Here is a 16,174-nt window from a genome sequence, read left to right on the forward strand (position 1 = left end):
GCAAATATAGCATATTTCCTCTTACAAGCAGAATCAAGTTGAAGTTGTATGTGTGTGCAAGTGCACCCAAGTGTGAGTGTATGTGGGCACCCATTTAGATATGTGTGCAATTTATAGATCCTGAAACTAGAAAGGCAATCATGAGAAGAAAGGCCTAGGCCGAGGTGGTGGGCAGTAGAAACAGCAATGGATCCATAAAGCAGAGAGGGACTGCCTAGCAAGGACAGGAAGCAGTCAGAGGCAAAGGACACCAGAGACCAGCACACTTGAAAATCCTCACCGGAATTTTCCTAGGTGTGTTAGAACTACCAGTGACTGATTCCCATTAATATTCCCAGATAATCAGATGATGTTTACTCTTAGAATATTATGGGAAGTCAATACATTCTGGTCATCTACTTACAGTAACAAACCAAAGTTTCTTTTAAAACACAAATTTTAAAGAGTCAATTTAAAGAAACCCCTGAGCAAATATCGGTGCCAGTGGTGGTTCCCAGCAACGAGGAAACATGGAGCCTTGTTCCAGGACAGTGCTGGGGACGCTGCTGAGAGCTTGACTGGAGGTGTTTGTTTGGTTTGGATTTATCATATGTACCTATTAGAGCTGTGTGGAAACCACCCAGCCATCTGGTAGGATCCAGCCAGTAGCATCTAGTCATTGTAGAGGGACAGCATGGGGCACTCCACACATGAACAGGAGACTCCAAAGCTTCAGGACTTCCCAACAACTTGCACAGAATGGCCTCAGGTACAGATGGCCAGACATCTCATGTCAGACTTGCTTGCCCCTTTTCAAGGAGCTGTCCTAAAACTGCTGGTTCAGCCCTTAAACACTCAAGGGATTTCAACCCAAGAATCCACTGTTGTCCAAGGTGCTGGGACCTTTTTATGACTGGGCTCCCTACAAATGGAATGTAAATCCCAACTACTATGTCATGCCTGGGTCCTGCTATGGCTCTGGGAACAGTAACATTGTGTCCATCAGTCAGTAGAGTTCTTGACACAAGGCCTTGGGCTCAAGCCCCAGCTGCATACCTTGTATGGGATGATGTATGCCTGTAACCCCAGTACTCAGGAGCTAGAGGTAGGAAGAGCAGACGTTCAAGGTCATCTTCATCTACATAGTGTGTTCAAAGTCAGCCTGGAGGCCTGAGATACTGCCTCAAAACAACTCACATATGTGCATTCACACACATACAAAACTGGACAGTGGAAATTGCTTTCTTGGGACCTACTGGACTGATATTTGTTGATGTAGTCCAGAGAGATGGTATCTGGGGGAAAAAAGAAAGAAAAACTAATCCCTCAGAGGAAAGGCTGTCACCCATGGAAGAGCATCTGCGGGACGGATGCGTGGGACAATGACATGATGCCAGCATGGGGTAGAGCAGCAGGAAGGAGAGATGAGGGTAGCAGGGGCTGGGACTAGACATGGGCGCCAGCAGGATGTGCAGTGAAGCCTGTCTGGGCCAGCTTGTGGGCTCCGCATACCAAAACGCTCTCGGGACCCTGGGGAATTTACAGATTTACCATCAGTGAAGGGCAATAATCACACCAAGAGGAGCAATTATTGCCAAATCATTTAGGATTTAAAAAATCATTGGCAAGAAGATGGAGGTCAAGAGGTGCGCTGTCGGGGGAAATAAAAAAGAAAAAAAAAACCTCTACCTGTCAGGCCTGGCTTTTTACTCCTTTCTGACTATGAAGTGATAGAGGGGAGACAGACATTCAGAGCCGGATGGCTAGACTCCAAGAAAACCCAGAAATGCAGAGAGCTGCAGGGGGCTGTTGCCATCCAAGACAGATTCTGTGCTTTGGATGTATAAAGCAGACCCTGCGGCTGGGCATGCGGGTCAGCCAGTTGGTACAACATTTGTCTAGAGTGTACGAAGGCCTCCATTCAATCTCCCAGCACCACATAAAACAAGCAAGGCAGTGCATGCCCGAGATCCTGGAATTTGGTAGATGGAGCAGGAGGATCAGAAGTTCAAAGTCATCGCTGGCGGTACCGTGAGGTGGAAGCTAGTCTGAGCTATAAAGAGTAGCTCCTCTAATCCTTCAGCACTATCTGCCTGAGGGCCGCTCCTTCACCAGCCGAGGTGCTCAGAAGAATGGAGCCGAACAGGTGAAAGCTTTGGACCCTTTCAGGGACTAAGAGCTTCCCAAGAAAACCTGTGTATTCTGAGCTGTCAGCTCTCCCTGTGGAGGACCCAGTGGAGCAGAGTGTAAACAACCCACAAGGGGAGTCCTCAAGGGATATTCACACCTTCAGCTTCCAGGCACCTAAGAAACCTGGAAGTGACACTTGCTAAGCCGGTTCCACCATGGCCTAACACAGTTATAAAAACTAACAAGGCAAAAGCCAAGGACCACTGATTTTTTCTTTTCTAAACGTGTATGTGTGTTCTGCCTGCATGAATGTCTCTGTGTCACTGCGCCTGGTGCCCAGGGATGCCTGAAGAAAGTGCTGGATCCTCTGGATCTGGGTTATAGCTGGTTGGGAGCCACCATATGGATGCTGGGAATGGAACCCGTGTCCTGGGGAAGAGCAGGCAATGTTCTTAACCACTAAGCCATCTATCCAGTGCTGCATCCCTTTTTAAAGGAAAACTTGGGTCAGGGATGTAGCTTACTTAGGAAAGTGCTTGGCCAGCATAGAGAAGCTCTGGGTTAGTCCCCAGTGCTAAGTAAACCAGGCATAGTGACATACTCCTAAAATTCCAGCAACTGGCAGGTGGAAGCTGGGTATGATGAACACCTTCAACCCCAGAGGGAAGTAGATCTCAAGGCCAGCCCGGTCTACATATGGAATTCCAAACCAACTAGGTGTACATAGTGAGACCCTGCCTCAACAAACAAATAAACAAACAAAAACAAAACAAAACAACAACAACAACAAAAACCTGTGTTGGTAAAGAAGTGAAGAGATGGGCAGCCTGACACAACCCTTCCAAACTAAAATAAATGCTATACACTACAACCTTATTTAGAATGTCTGGAAAATAATAACAAAGATACAAAAATATGCACATACAAAGCTGTATACCCAGGTTATAAACAAGAAGAAAAGAGGATACAACCCAATATTCAATAACGGGAATGATAACATATATGCACACATGTGTACACAGAAATATGTACATATAAATATGCATGTACATATGGTGAAATACTACATAGTCACAAAAATTACTTCACAAAACTGCTTAAATAAGCACTAGGAAAGTTTTCTCAACAGATCTTTTAGGGGGGAATATCAAGTTTCAAATAGCAGATAGAGGATTATTCATTTTCTATAGAAAAAGATTAGAAAGCTTAAATCGTATTAGTCTAGAATAATGGAATGAGGTATTGTTTTTCTTGGTACTTTTTTAGAAGATTTATTTCATGTATTTCATGTATTCGAGTATGCTGTCTTCAGACACACCAGAAAAGGGCATCAGATCCCATCACAGATGGTTGTGAGCCACCATGTGGTTGCTGGGAATTGAACTCAGGACCTCTGGAAGAGCAGTTAGTGCTCTCAACAGCTGAGCCATCTCTCCAGCCCCCTTTTGCTTGGAACTACTCTGAAATTTTTGATCTCCTTTGATTAACAGGAGGTTTGTTTGTTTGTAATGTGCATGTTTTCCTGTGCGAGTTTACGTGCATTATGTGCATGCAGGAGCCAAAGGAGGCCAGAAGACAGCATTGGCTCTGCTAGACCTGGAGGTCCAAGGCTGGGAGCCACCCACCATGTAGGTGCTGGAACCAAACCTCTGCAAGAGCAACCAGTGCACTTAACCACTAGGGCCATTTCTCCACTCCAGCTCCTGAACTTGTGTTTTGATGAGAAGAAAGTTAACTCTATTAGAAAGAGCTCTAAAGAAAAAAAAAAAAACCTAAGAGCTGTAAGCCAGGAGGTATGGAAGCAGCCTGTCTAACTCACAGATAAAGAGTCTCAGCCTGGACTTCCAACACTCCCACCCTGTGCAGCTGGGGGCTCCATGGAGGGCCAAAACATCCAAATCCAGCTGGGCTGGATCCACTCCTGACTTTTGCTTTCCTGGATTTCTAAACACACACACCCCTGATCCCAATCAGAGGTTAGGGTTCCTCATCCCCAAAGAAAACAGCTAGAAACAGGGCTCAGTGACCACAGAAGGGAGGCTTCGATGTTTCTGCAGGGGAAACGTTGTGACCCTCAAACTGTGGGCACTCTCACCAGAAGCACAGACTGCCCCAACTCTTATAGGACTGACCTCGAAACAGGAATAAATGTAGGGCACAGGCCTCGTCTTACAGCCAGTCTGCCACAGACAGCTACCAGCCTGTCCCTCAATTGCTCTTTTTCTTAAAATGTTAATTTATTTATTATTATATGGTGGGCAGTGGGCATGAACATGTCACTGTGTACATATGGAGGTCAAAGGGCAACTTGCATGAATGAGCTATCTCCTTCCATCATGTAGGTTCCAGAGATCAAACTCAGATCATCAATGCTTTGAACAAAGGCTTTTATGGAGCAAGTGTTTTTATAACAGAGCCCATCACCAGCCTTTGATTACATGTGTGGGTGTGTGTGGGTGTGTGTGTGTGTGTGGGTGTGTGTGTGTGTGTGTGTGTGTGTATGTGTGTGTGTGTGTGTGTGTGTGTGTGTCTCTGTGTGTGTATCTGTGTGTGTGTGTGTGTGTGTGTGTGTGTGTGTGTGTGTGTGTGTGTACAGTGTAACTATAGGAGTCAGTTCTCTACTTCCTCCTTCATGTAGGTTCCAGAGATCAAACTCAGATCATCAATGCTTTGAACAAAGGCTTTTATGGAGCAAGTGTTTTTATAACAGAGCCCATTACCAGCCTTTGATTACGTGTGTGTGTGTGTGTGTGTGTGTGTGTGTGTGTGTGTGTGTGTATGTGTGTCTGTGTGTGTCTGTGTGTATCTGTGTGTGTGTGTGTGTGTGTGTGTGTGTGTCTGTGTGTATCTGTGTGTGTGTGTGTGTGTGTGTGTGTACAGTGTAACTATAGGAGTCAGTTCTCTACTTCCTCCTTTATGTAGGTTCTAGGGATCAAAGTCGGGTCCCAATGCTTACCCGGTATAGTGGTTCTCCCCAGGACAGTGTCTGGGAACCAGGTTCGGAGGCCAGGCAGGCTGCAATACCGTCCCAGTGTGCAGGAAGCTTCTACCACAGCCTTAGGAATTCCTAGAAGTCATGGGTAAGGTGTGCTATTCTTCTCCAGGTTTCTAGACCCCAGAAAGAGCCTGATTACCTCTAAAGGGGTTGAATTTCCAATGTGGAGGGTCATCCGAGCCCTCCACTGTTTCTAGGCTGTTTGGGAAAAATATGTTGAAAACTGGATAGAGGCCTGCCGCCCCTAGAGCTCAGGTTCAAAACACCTCTGCAGAACCATTACCAAAGGAATGGCAATAAAGACTTTATTGATTAGGGAAGCTCAGAACAGTCAAGGTATGCCACAGCCTGGCACGTGAACAGCCTGCGGCCCTTCAGGGGACATTTTTATTAAAAAACAGCAAAAATAACACAGGAATTATTACTTGTGCATGCATGTAGTTAAGAGAAACATCTTAAAATGTGTACACAAATAACACTAACAAGTATTTCAGCACAATGGCAGGCTGGAGTCACGACAGAATGACATAAGGGAAATACACAGGTACTGTGTTTAAATTCAGATTGCATTAGCCCGCCAATTAATTTTCAAAATGAGGGTGATCTTAAGTTGTGTGACAATATTATTTCCCTGGGGGAGATTACAAGATATAAGCTTTTCTGGTTGCTGACTAAGGGTTATACTAATTAGGAAGGGTTTTTTTCTTTGCGTCATTAGAAAAGAGGATAAGGTTCTGGATGCTTTCCAGAGTTATATGGATCAGATTTGATAGAGGGAGACCGCTTGAAAACTAGATTCAAGAGAATCAAACAAAAAGATTTCTTGATGATGCTAAAACTTTGAGATATATAGCAGAACGTGCAGCTATGGTGAAGCTCACCATCAGAAAGCTGAACTGGTCTGCTTCGGTTCCTGATCCAGTCAAGACAGACATCAGAGGTCACAACAATTGTTTAAAGCCATTCAACGCCCCCATTTCCCCTATCCCCCCACCCTAGGATATCTAATGCCCATGTACAGCTTGAAGAAGCCAAGAAGAGTCATGGCCCCGATTCCCTAAACTTTGGGAGGGCTGAAGGTGGTTATTCTAAAGTTATTTTCATAAGGAATTTAGAAATGGTCATACTTTAACAGTGAGGAATTAGCTAGATTGATTTGTACAGTCATAATCTCATTTGGTAACTAAGCTAAAAGCATATCTTTACATTGGTATAAAACTTACTTGTTACAAAAAATTTTAAAGTACAAAGTTTAGACCCAGTCCTATAACTTCTATTATAAACTGTTGTTAGATGATTAAGCAATACAAGTTAAGACCTAGATAGCAAACTCATGATTCTGAGTAATTAAAAGGGTGTTTTTGAGATAATTCAATTAGAAATGGCTGAATAGTCAAGGCCTATTATCAGAATCACTTTGCATAGATAGATAATCTTCAAAGGCATCAGAAGTCCACAGAATATGACATTTATGAACATTTTTTATTAAAGATTATTTGACTAGAGACCTATCTGCTCTTGACAGCACCCCTTCTTGGATTCTAAGAAGAAAATGAACATCAATGGAGTTGTTCTAATTGTGGTGAGACAGCCACTAGGCAAAAACTGCCTATTTCATATACAGATAAATACTGTCCAGAAAAAGACACATTATGCAGAATAGTCGACTGATAATCTTTGCTGGGCCAGAATTATCCACCCTTCAAAAATTTGCATCACAAAGGTCTGTCAGACGATCCTGGGCCAGAGGCTGAAGATTGATGCTCCAAAATTTTGAGGAATGAGGGACTGTTCAGGTGATCAGCAGTCTCTGTAAATTGGCTGAGTTTTGGAAGGTATGCTTTGTGCTTCTCATAATCTCAGGTAATATTAGTCGTTCTCTGATTTCTGATGGAGTTGAAGACTAATTTAGTCTCATAGCCTACCCAAGCTAATTAACTTTGAAAAAACATAGTCATCTAGATTTCCTAAAGGTAATAGTTGTACACAGCTTATATTTGATGAAAAGGTTTTTTTTTTTTTTCTTATTAAACAGAAAGAGTGATGTGTAGGATGATGTCATTATACAGCAAGGCAGGCCCAGCCTATTACTGGATGAGAAGGAATGGTAGGTGGGGAAAAGTCTAAGAAGGGAGAGCAGGAGGAGGAGCAAGAGGGGAACCAAGATGGAACTGGAAAAGGAGGCTCTAGATCCAGGTTGTAGATATGAATAATTTTAAGTGTTTCTATAGGTCAATGTGTCTTATCTAGGTGGGAGGTTTATATCTTTATCAATTGATGGTAAGCTTATTGTGTGGGTGTATTTATTGTGTTTTGAGAATTTAACATATAAATCTGACAAATTATTGATTATTAAGTCATGATTTCTCTTGGTAGTTGGGAGTTTAATACCTTAACTACCCAGGGGCAATTGTTGGGAGTGTGAGCAGAGTACGTGGCAGGAAGCTGAAATAGGCCAGCCCATGATGCACTTCTAGAGCCCTGGCTTTACCGGGTAGCTGGAACCAAAGAGTTCGTGGCTATAGCAGAGAGCTGCCGGGAGAGATACTAACCAGAGATAAATTATGATTAGTTCCATATGGCCCTCTGGTGCCAGAACTGACGCTAGAGACCAGAACGGCTTACGGACCACCTAAGTCTGAGAGTACTTGGGGGCAGCATGGAGCCGCTGAGATAAAGATACCCCGCAGTGCCATGTGGCCCTAGTGGTACCAGCACTGGCTCAGGATAAAAGGTTACCACTTTTTATTTTTACTGCAACACCCCACAAAAAAACATGATAGTAAAAAATGAGTTCAGGGACTAAGGAGATAAGAGGGCTTATTTGAAAGGAGTCTGCTGCACAAGCATGAGGTTCCGAGTTCTAATTCCCAGACCCATGGGCACAGTCCCATACATCTGTAATCCTGGTACTCCTATGTTGATAGGGGAAGTAGAATCCCTGGAAGCTCACAGGTTAGCCAGCCTGGTACACGCAGCAGCACATAAGCTCTCAAATAGAGTGCAAGGCAAGGACTAACAGCCAAGGTTGCCTCTGCCCTCCACATGCACACTGTGGCACATGAGTACCTGTGACTTCCACACATGTGCATGCATGTACATGTGTGGGCACACAGAGAACAAGAAAGAAAAACATGAGTTTTTTAAGAGAAAAAAAAAACATTTTAAGAGGGGAATATGTGGGCTGGAGAGATGGCTCCGTGGTTAAGAGCACTGACTGTCCTTCCAGAGGTCCTGAGTTCAAATCCCAGTAACCACATGGTGGCTCACAACCACCTGTAATGGGATCTAATGCCCTCTTCTGGTGTGTCTGAAGACAGCGGCAGTGTACTGTATATAATAAATAATTTTGCTTTTAAAGTGATGTAAAGCATATTAAAATCATTAAATAAAAAGGGGGCATATGTGTGATGCAGTTGTCGGATACACGGCAAGCAGCTGTCTCATTCCTCACAGTGAGAAAAGTTCTGGCCAATAAGATGGTTCAGTGGACAATGGTACTTGCTGCTGACCCTGTCAATCTGAGTTTGGTTCCAGGAACCCACATGGTGGAAGGAGGGAATGAACTCACACAATCTCATACCCAAAATAAGTAAGTAAATGTCGTCTTAAAAATGTAAAGAAGAAAGGAAACTCTGTCATGCCTACCTGGTGGGCTTCCACCCCTATGGCTTGGAGAGCAGACCTGAAGAACTCGGGGGACGGTTTCCCCACCACCTCAGCCTCGATACCGCAGGCATACTGGCAAAGAGAGGACACGGTATGAGTTTCAGATCAGGAACACTAGAGTGGCCACACGTGGAAAGACTGCCTCGTGACGCTCAGAGCCTTTCACAAAGCAGGATGCTACAGGCCTCAAACCATCTCACAGGCAAGCATGTCACAACTCCACAATAGGACACCTACCTCCACTCTGCCACCCACTACAAAGCTGCCCACAGCAAGTGGCATACCATATCTAGCAAAGCCACAAGTCCCCCAAGGGACAGGAGACCAAGGCTCTCATTCACCTGTTCAGCCACAATCCTATCTCTTGCTTCTCCCTGCTGCCCACCTCCAAGTAGATCACAGGCCCTCCTAAAGGGATCTAGGATTCAATCTACCCGCCTGTTCACCTTTCTCACCAGGGCACAGGTGGACAGGGGCTACCACTACTGTGGGGCTGGTACATGGTATAGGAGTCTAGGCAGGGGTAACTGACAGGCCACAGTCACAAGTGGACTCAAGAGGTCTAGCCACAGGAGGCTTTATGACCTGGAAAGTCATCTCAGGAAAGAACCAGGGAGACACACAGCCTGAGGTGTTACTGGGCTGGGAAGGAAACAGGTGATCTGCACAGACACCAAAGCCATGAGTCAGAGTGGTAAAGAGTATGCTGGGAAACAGCACCCAGAGGTTGGCTGGGGGTCAGGGGAATGACACATACATACTGACTCTGTGATGACCAAAGGAATGGGCCCCTAACTGCTGCCTGAGGAGAGAACTCCATTAGTTCCACAGAGGAGACAGGAGGCTCCACTCAGAAACATGAAAGTAACTTGTCTATAAAGTACACCTTCTTCTCCAGAAAGCCTGAAGGGGGCATGGGACAGAACCAGGGCAGGTACCTCGAGTGCCTTCATGTAACCTCCAACATCCAGCATCAGACCAGACGTCTCCTTGTAATAGCGTCTGCAAGAGAACAGAAGGGAAGAGGTACACAGGGAGCCACAGGTGCGGGTCAGCACCGATGCCATTCTGAGAGTGACTGATGAAAGCCACATGGCAGAAGCAGAGGGCTAGCAGTAGTAGGGCATCATGGGTCATTCAGCCACCAGCCCCCTGCTGCTGGCTTGTAGGGACCCTACCACAATGATTAACCAGGGACCCAAGGGGGACAGATGGATCCAGTTACTAACACAGAGGAAGACAAGTGACCCGTGTTCTGGGAAGGGACAGCAGGCCCCCAGAGCATGTGCTGACTCCCTGATTGCTAATAATTAACCCCTAACTGCTGCCTGAGGAGAGAACTCCATTAGTTCCACAACAGCCTGTCACATCTCCTGTTAGTCGGGGTCAGGCAAGGTACCAGGTTTCACGGGTACCAGCTGCTTCTGTGAGACAGGAATGTCTTCCCAACCTCCCAGAGACAATGCAGGCTCAGCTGCTCAGAACGTTCCTCAGTTTAGACTCAGTGGTTGTCCAAGGGCCCACAGCCCATCCACAATCAGACCAAGGCCTTGAGGTACTTAGAGTACTGGCTATAAAGTCATCCATACCTGGGGCTCTCTGAGTAAAGCCATGTGACCAAGGAGGCAAGAAGGTGGCTTATCCATCATAACCAGAGATGAGGTTCACTAAAACCCAGGGATGGTACGCGGATCTAAGTTGAGAATTAGTAAGAGGTCTGACCACCCCTGGCAGTTTTCCCTTCCTTCCATGTTCAGCAGGGGACATTAACTATGAGTGCCTCGGACCAGAGAAAAGAGGGATGTAGGCTGGCTTCAACATTAGAATTCTTTCTCTGCTTTCTAAAAGTGCCTTTGGTCTCTGTAAGCCTTTAGACCTCAGCTTCCTCACCTGTAAAATTGTGAAAGCAAACAAACCATCCATTTCTAGGACTGTTGTGAAGCTTGGGCAAAAGAACACACTTCAAGTTCCTTACAGGATGCCTAGAACACAAACACCACTCAACAAAAGACTGGGGAATACCTCTGTAAATTCACAGGAGCTCAATTCTCGGGAGCTAAGACAGAGAGGCCCCTGAGACGGAAGCTCAGTGGTAAAATAATGCAAGCCCCAGGCCTGGTAGGGAACACTTCTGTAAACCAGCACTCAAGAGGCTGAGGCAGGAGGATTGTGAATTGTATATAGGTCAGCCTGGGATACATAGCAGATCCCATCTCAAGAATTTATTTTCTTTTATCTTTTCATGTGCCTGTGCTGAAACTCGGTCCAAGAATGGAGTCCTGTGAGAATTCTAAGTGTCTGTGAGAAAACTCCAAGAAAACAAGAGTCTGTGACCTCAGTTTCTTCAAAACAGGGAATTATTCTTGGAAAGTGTTTTGTGCTCCTCCCAGGTACAGGGGAGAGAAGTGAGGTTACTTCAGATACTTATTATTGCTTGCTGCTGTCACTCAATTAAATGTTTATCCTTCCCATGCCTCTATGGAAAAATGTATTTTTGCCACATGCAGCTTGTCCTCGTGATTTTATACAGCTTTTGAGCTCATGAAAACGTTACTCATGTGACTTCTCTTAACCTCAGAGTATAAATTGTCTGATGTTCTGAATTATGTTGGCAACTGTACAAGACTATAGTCTGCCTCGTTCTCCATCCTCCTAGGTCCTATGGCCTCTAGAGCAGTGACATGTATGTGTGGTGTGTGTGTGCACATACATGCAGAGGCCTGGGGCTAAGTGTCAGACTCCCCAGGCTAGTCTTGCACCCCATTCTTTGGGGAAAATAGTGTCTCAATCAAATCCAGGGCTTGCTCTTAGAATATTGCATCTCTACAAGGCTGTAAGTTCAGGCAGACTGCTACACCCAGATGGCATATATGTGAGTTCTGGGGAACAAACCCCAGGCCTCTTGCATGCATGCCAACAGCTCTAACCACTAAGTCATCTCCAAAGCCCTAAAGACATTTTCTTCAAAGGCTTCTTGGGGCCGATGATATGGCTCAGTGAGTGGCTCAGTGAGTAGAACACTTGCGGGGTGAGCTTGAGAATCTTCAGTTCCCCACACAAAGCCAGGTGTGGTTCCACATGTCTGCAATCCCAGCACTCCTGTGGCAGATGGAAAGTGGAGGCAGGAAAAGCACACGCAACACACACACACACACACACACACACACACACACACACACACACACACACACACACGCTGGCGCGCAAACACACACAGCCTTTATTGAACTGAAGAATGATAAACAGAATCTGGCCAGCAGAGGGAGCCTTTGGTGCTGGAGCTGTGCTGTCTGACTTATCCTAGGTCCAGGACTCAGTCCAGTCGTGGCATGCACCCCTGGCCTCCCAGCATAGAAGAAAAGTAAATAGACTGACAGAGAAACTGTGAGAGCAAAGATAGTGAACTGCATGAATAAGTGATAAAGAAACAAGCTGTGTCTGAGGGGAAGGTGGTCACTCTGAGCGAGGGGAACGTGTGATGACCCAGGGAGCACTTGGGGATCACCAGAGCACCTGATGGGCTTCACACCGGGCCACCTCCAAACCCACAGTTGGGCCATCTTCCTTGGACAAGGGCCCAGAGGCTACAAACCCTTGTCCAGAGGAAGCTCCCAGGAGAAGGAGAGGGTGAGTAGAGGTGGGTTCGCAGAGGACAGAGCAGGGATAGACCTAACTCAGCTCAGAAGTGCTTGCCAGAAAGCAAACAGAACCGTCTACAGCAAAACTGGAACAGGTGCGGCTGTTTTGCAGCTGAGGATTCTGGGGATTTCCAGGCTGCCAAAGGGCCAGCTGGAGGAGACAGGAGACAGGGTGGACAGAAACAGGCCCCTCTCAGTTAGAAATCTCACCCCTAAGGAGTCCTCCAACCACAGCTCTGCTGGCCCCGGATCTAGAAGTTTATTCTAAAGGAAAATGGACTTCGGGCTATTTAGATTCACCAAAGCCTGGCCTTCTGAGCCAGAGGAAATGAATTCTCAGAAATTAACATGAAAACCTTGCCTCCACCTCCCCTTCTCTCTCAACAAGCAGAGGCTTGTTTTTGAAACAGGTTCTCAACTATGTAGCTGGGCTAACCTGGCATTCCTTATGTAGACCAGGCTGGCCTCCAAGTGAGAGAGATCCTTCTGCTTTCACCCCCAAGTCCTGGAATTACAGGCGTGCACCAGCACCTCGGTTTATGTGGTGCTGAGAATGCAACAGAGACCAAGAGTTCCATACATGCTACACAAGTGCTCTGCCTACAGTAAGCTACACCCCCCTCACCCAGCCCAATTTTCTTTCTTACTTTCTTTTAAACTGAATCTGAGCTGCTTTTTATAGAGCCCACAACCTTTTTCTATTTCTTACTCATTTACGAAATCAAAAATCCACCTGAAGCCAATGCTGTCCGTAAACACTGTTCCCTTCAAGAGAAGTAGCGAACTGGCATCTTAATTTATGTCCCTTCACTAGCAACAGGACATAGTTTTTATTTTTGGCCCAGGGTGGACCGCTGCGGGCCTGGGAGGGCCCTGGGTCCTCCAGCCACCGAGGGCCACTGTGGCTACTGGGAGAAGCAGGCCAGAGGAGCAGTCAGATCTGATTTTATGCTTCGTTCTCCTGCCGTTTCCGATTCCTCGGTGCAGCCTCCCTGCAAAATGACCACTTGACCTCTCCCAGAAGAGCCATTAACCTCCATGGTCTGCAGAGTAAACAGCTTAATTTCCTGATGGCGGCATGACAGGAGAAATTACAAAGCCAATTCCCTCTCTTGGTCCGCACAGATGCCAAATGTAAATCACTCCATTTCGAGGAGAGGAACATCCTGCCTTCTCGCACCCTTGGGAAGGCCACTCCAGCCTTGACCGTCGTGACAGGAGCTCTTCCTGGGCCTTTGAGCTGCCTGGAGAGGCTGCCACCCTCTGGAAGCTGTAGAGCCCTTTCTCTAGGACACCCCACCTTTCCCCAAGTCAGAATCTAGAGGGCTGGAGGCCCGCTGATGCCCAATCAACCGTCACCTACGTGCGGAAGAAGTTCTCACCCAGCCAAGAGCAAGCGATCACTATTTTCATCATCCTTTCTCAACAATGCATTTGTTCAGGCCACTACTTGTCTGGAATGGCCTCTGGCAATGATGAGACTTCATTCAAGAAAAATGAGCTGACATAAATGGCCTATCGTGTGACTTTTCCATTATGCACATCTTCTAATGCAGGTTTGCCAACTCAAATATCCAAGGGCAGGGCCCACATCAGTGAGCTAAGCAGCCCAAGTGTGCCTAGATCAATGGGCATGCGAGCCCAGGCACCAAAGCACTGCATGGAAATACTTCCAGCAGGAGACCCTGATGCCTACCAAGCTGGGCAGGAACTCCAAAGCATCACGCAACCTCAAAAGTATGAGATTCTGAACTTGTGGTGCTGCTTCTGTTGACTGGGCGAGACATGCACAGCCTTCTGGAAATCAGCTCACAAGACAACTGAGTCACAGAGATATTCGGTCACTGTGTACCAAGTCATTCACAAACTATGGTGTGCTGACCATCAGAAACAGGCCAAGGGGTCTGGGGGTTGCTCAGTATTTAAAACCTTTGCTATATAGGGGTGAGGACTGGAGTTCAGGTCCCTAGCTCATATAAATGCCAGAAGGGCATAATGGCCTTGGAAAGATGAGGCCGAGGACCCTCAATGAGTTGACTCCTGAAAACGGGCCACGCCTTTGAACTGTGTTTCAGAGATGCTGCCTCACTGAATAAGATGGAAGATGGATGGAGGATGATACACACCTGACAACCTTGAACCTCCGTACACATGTGCATTCGAGTACACAGACACACAACCACACACACACACTAAACGTGTACATACACACATGAAGACAGAAAGGAAAAAACAGGGTCAAGTTAAGAAAGGAAGGAAACATGGGCTCACAGTCTGAGGGTCACAGAACGCCGTGGTATGGAAGGCCTGGTGACAAAAGCATGAAGCAATCAGGTCAAACTGCATCACAATGAGGAAGCAGAAAGAGGTGAATGCTGGTACCAAGTCAGCATCCTCTTTTTTCCTCTTCCCCCTTCCTTCAGGACACTCATACATGGGATGCTGCCCACATTTAGGGCGAGTTTCCCTCTTCAGTTAAACCTCTTTACAAATACCCTCACAGACACAAGCAGAAGAGTGTACCCTGCATGATTATAAACCTGCTCATGTTCACAGCATCGGATGAACGTATGCATCTGTAAGCACTCATCTGAGGAAATGCATCCAAATGCTGGTGTTTGAGCTGTGCACTGAGGCTGTAAATACCTTTTTCTCTTCTTCTTAGGCTCTGTGATTTCTAAGTTTCTTCCACGAGCATGTGGTAAGGAAAGATGCTAGCAGACCTTGAGCTATAGCTCAGCGGTCCAGCCTAGAGCCCAATGCCAGTACTGAGCTGAGGTGGAAAACTGCTTTGTTGGCTACCATGGCACATGCCTTTAACTCCCCAAGTCAGGAAGTAGAGGCAAGGGAATCAGAAGTTGAAGACAAGCTGCAATTACATAGACCAATAACTAGCTGCAGGCCAGCCTGAGAGTGCCGGGCCCTGTATCAAAGTGAAACAGGGTTGGGAAGATAGCTCAGCAGTTCAGAGGACTTGTTCTTACAGAGGACCCGAGTTTAGTTCCAAAAACCCACATGGCAACTCACAAGCAGCCATAACTCCACTTCCAAGGACTCTGACACTTTTTCTGACATCTGTGGGGAGAGGGTAGATCTGTAGTGCACACACATATATGTAGGTAAAACGCTCATACATATAAAATTGTTTTTAAAAATAACGGCGGTGCACACCTTTAATCCCAGAACTCAGGAGGCAAAGGCAGGTGGATCTCTGAGTTCCAGGCCAGCCTGGTCTACACAGTGAGTTCCAGGCCAGCCTGGTCTACACAGTGAGTTCCAGAACAGCCAGAGCTACACAGAGAAACCCTGTCTTGAGAAAAACAAAAACAGGCAAAAATTCTTTTAATTAGAAAACAAATTAAAAACATATTTAAAAAACAAAACAAAGTAAATAAGGGAGAAAGAAGGGAGGGGAGAGAAAGATGTTAAGTAAGCAATGCTTTCTTTAAAAAAAAAGAAAAAGAAGATGCTATCATCTGCATCCTGATAGCTGATAGTGAGAGGTAGTAAATCCTTAAGGAGGTGGGGGTCTAGTAAAAAGAAGTTAGGTCTCTAAAGGGGGGCCCCCTGAGGGGATACCAGGACTCCTCTTTCTTTCTCTGCTTCCCAGCCTCCGTGGAGATGAGCTGGACTCATCCACCATGATGCCCACCCTCACCACAGGCCAAAGCAAGACGCCATGAAGCCTCTGAGACTGTGAACCTCCCTCCCCTTTCTGCTGTTTACCTCAGGTATCACTGGAGTGACAAAGCTGACCTGCATG

The 16,174-nt window shown here is 46.3% G+C and overlaps 1 protein-coding gene across 1 annotated transcript in view; it reads right to left on the reverse strand.

The window, feature by feature from the left end:
• The window catches only part of LHPP (phospholysine phosphohistidine inorganic pyrophosphate phosphatase), an 89,567-nt gene that overhangs the window by 52,183 nt on the left and 21,210 nt on the right, over positions 1-16,174 (reverse strand). The window contains exons 4-5 of the mRNA XM_080913182.1: positions 9,712-9,775; positions 8,753-8,845 (exon numbers count right to left, since the gene is read on the reverse strand). Of these exons, the coding sequence (XP_080769308.1) occupies positions 8,753-8,845; positions 9,712-9,775 (157 nt within the window). The remainder of the gene's footprint in view (positions 1-8,752; positions 8,846-9,711; positions 9,776-16,174) is intronic.

This window comes from Micromys minutus (assembly GCF_963924665.1).
Source record: "Micromys minutus genome assembly, chromosome: 2".
NCBI lineage: Eukaryota > Metazoa > Chordata > Mammalia > Rodentia > Muridae > Micromys > Micromys minutus.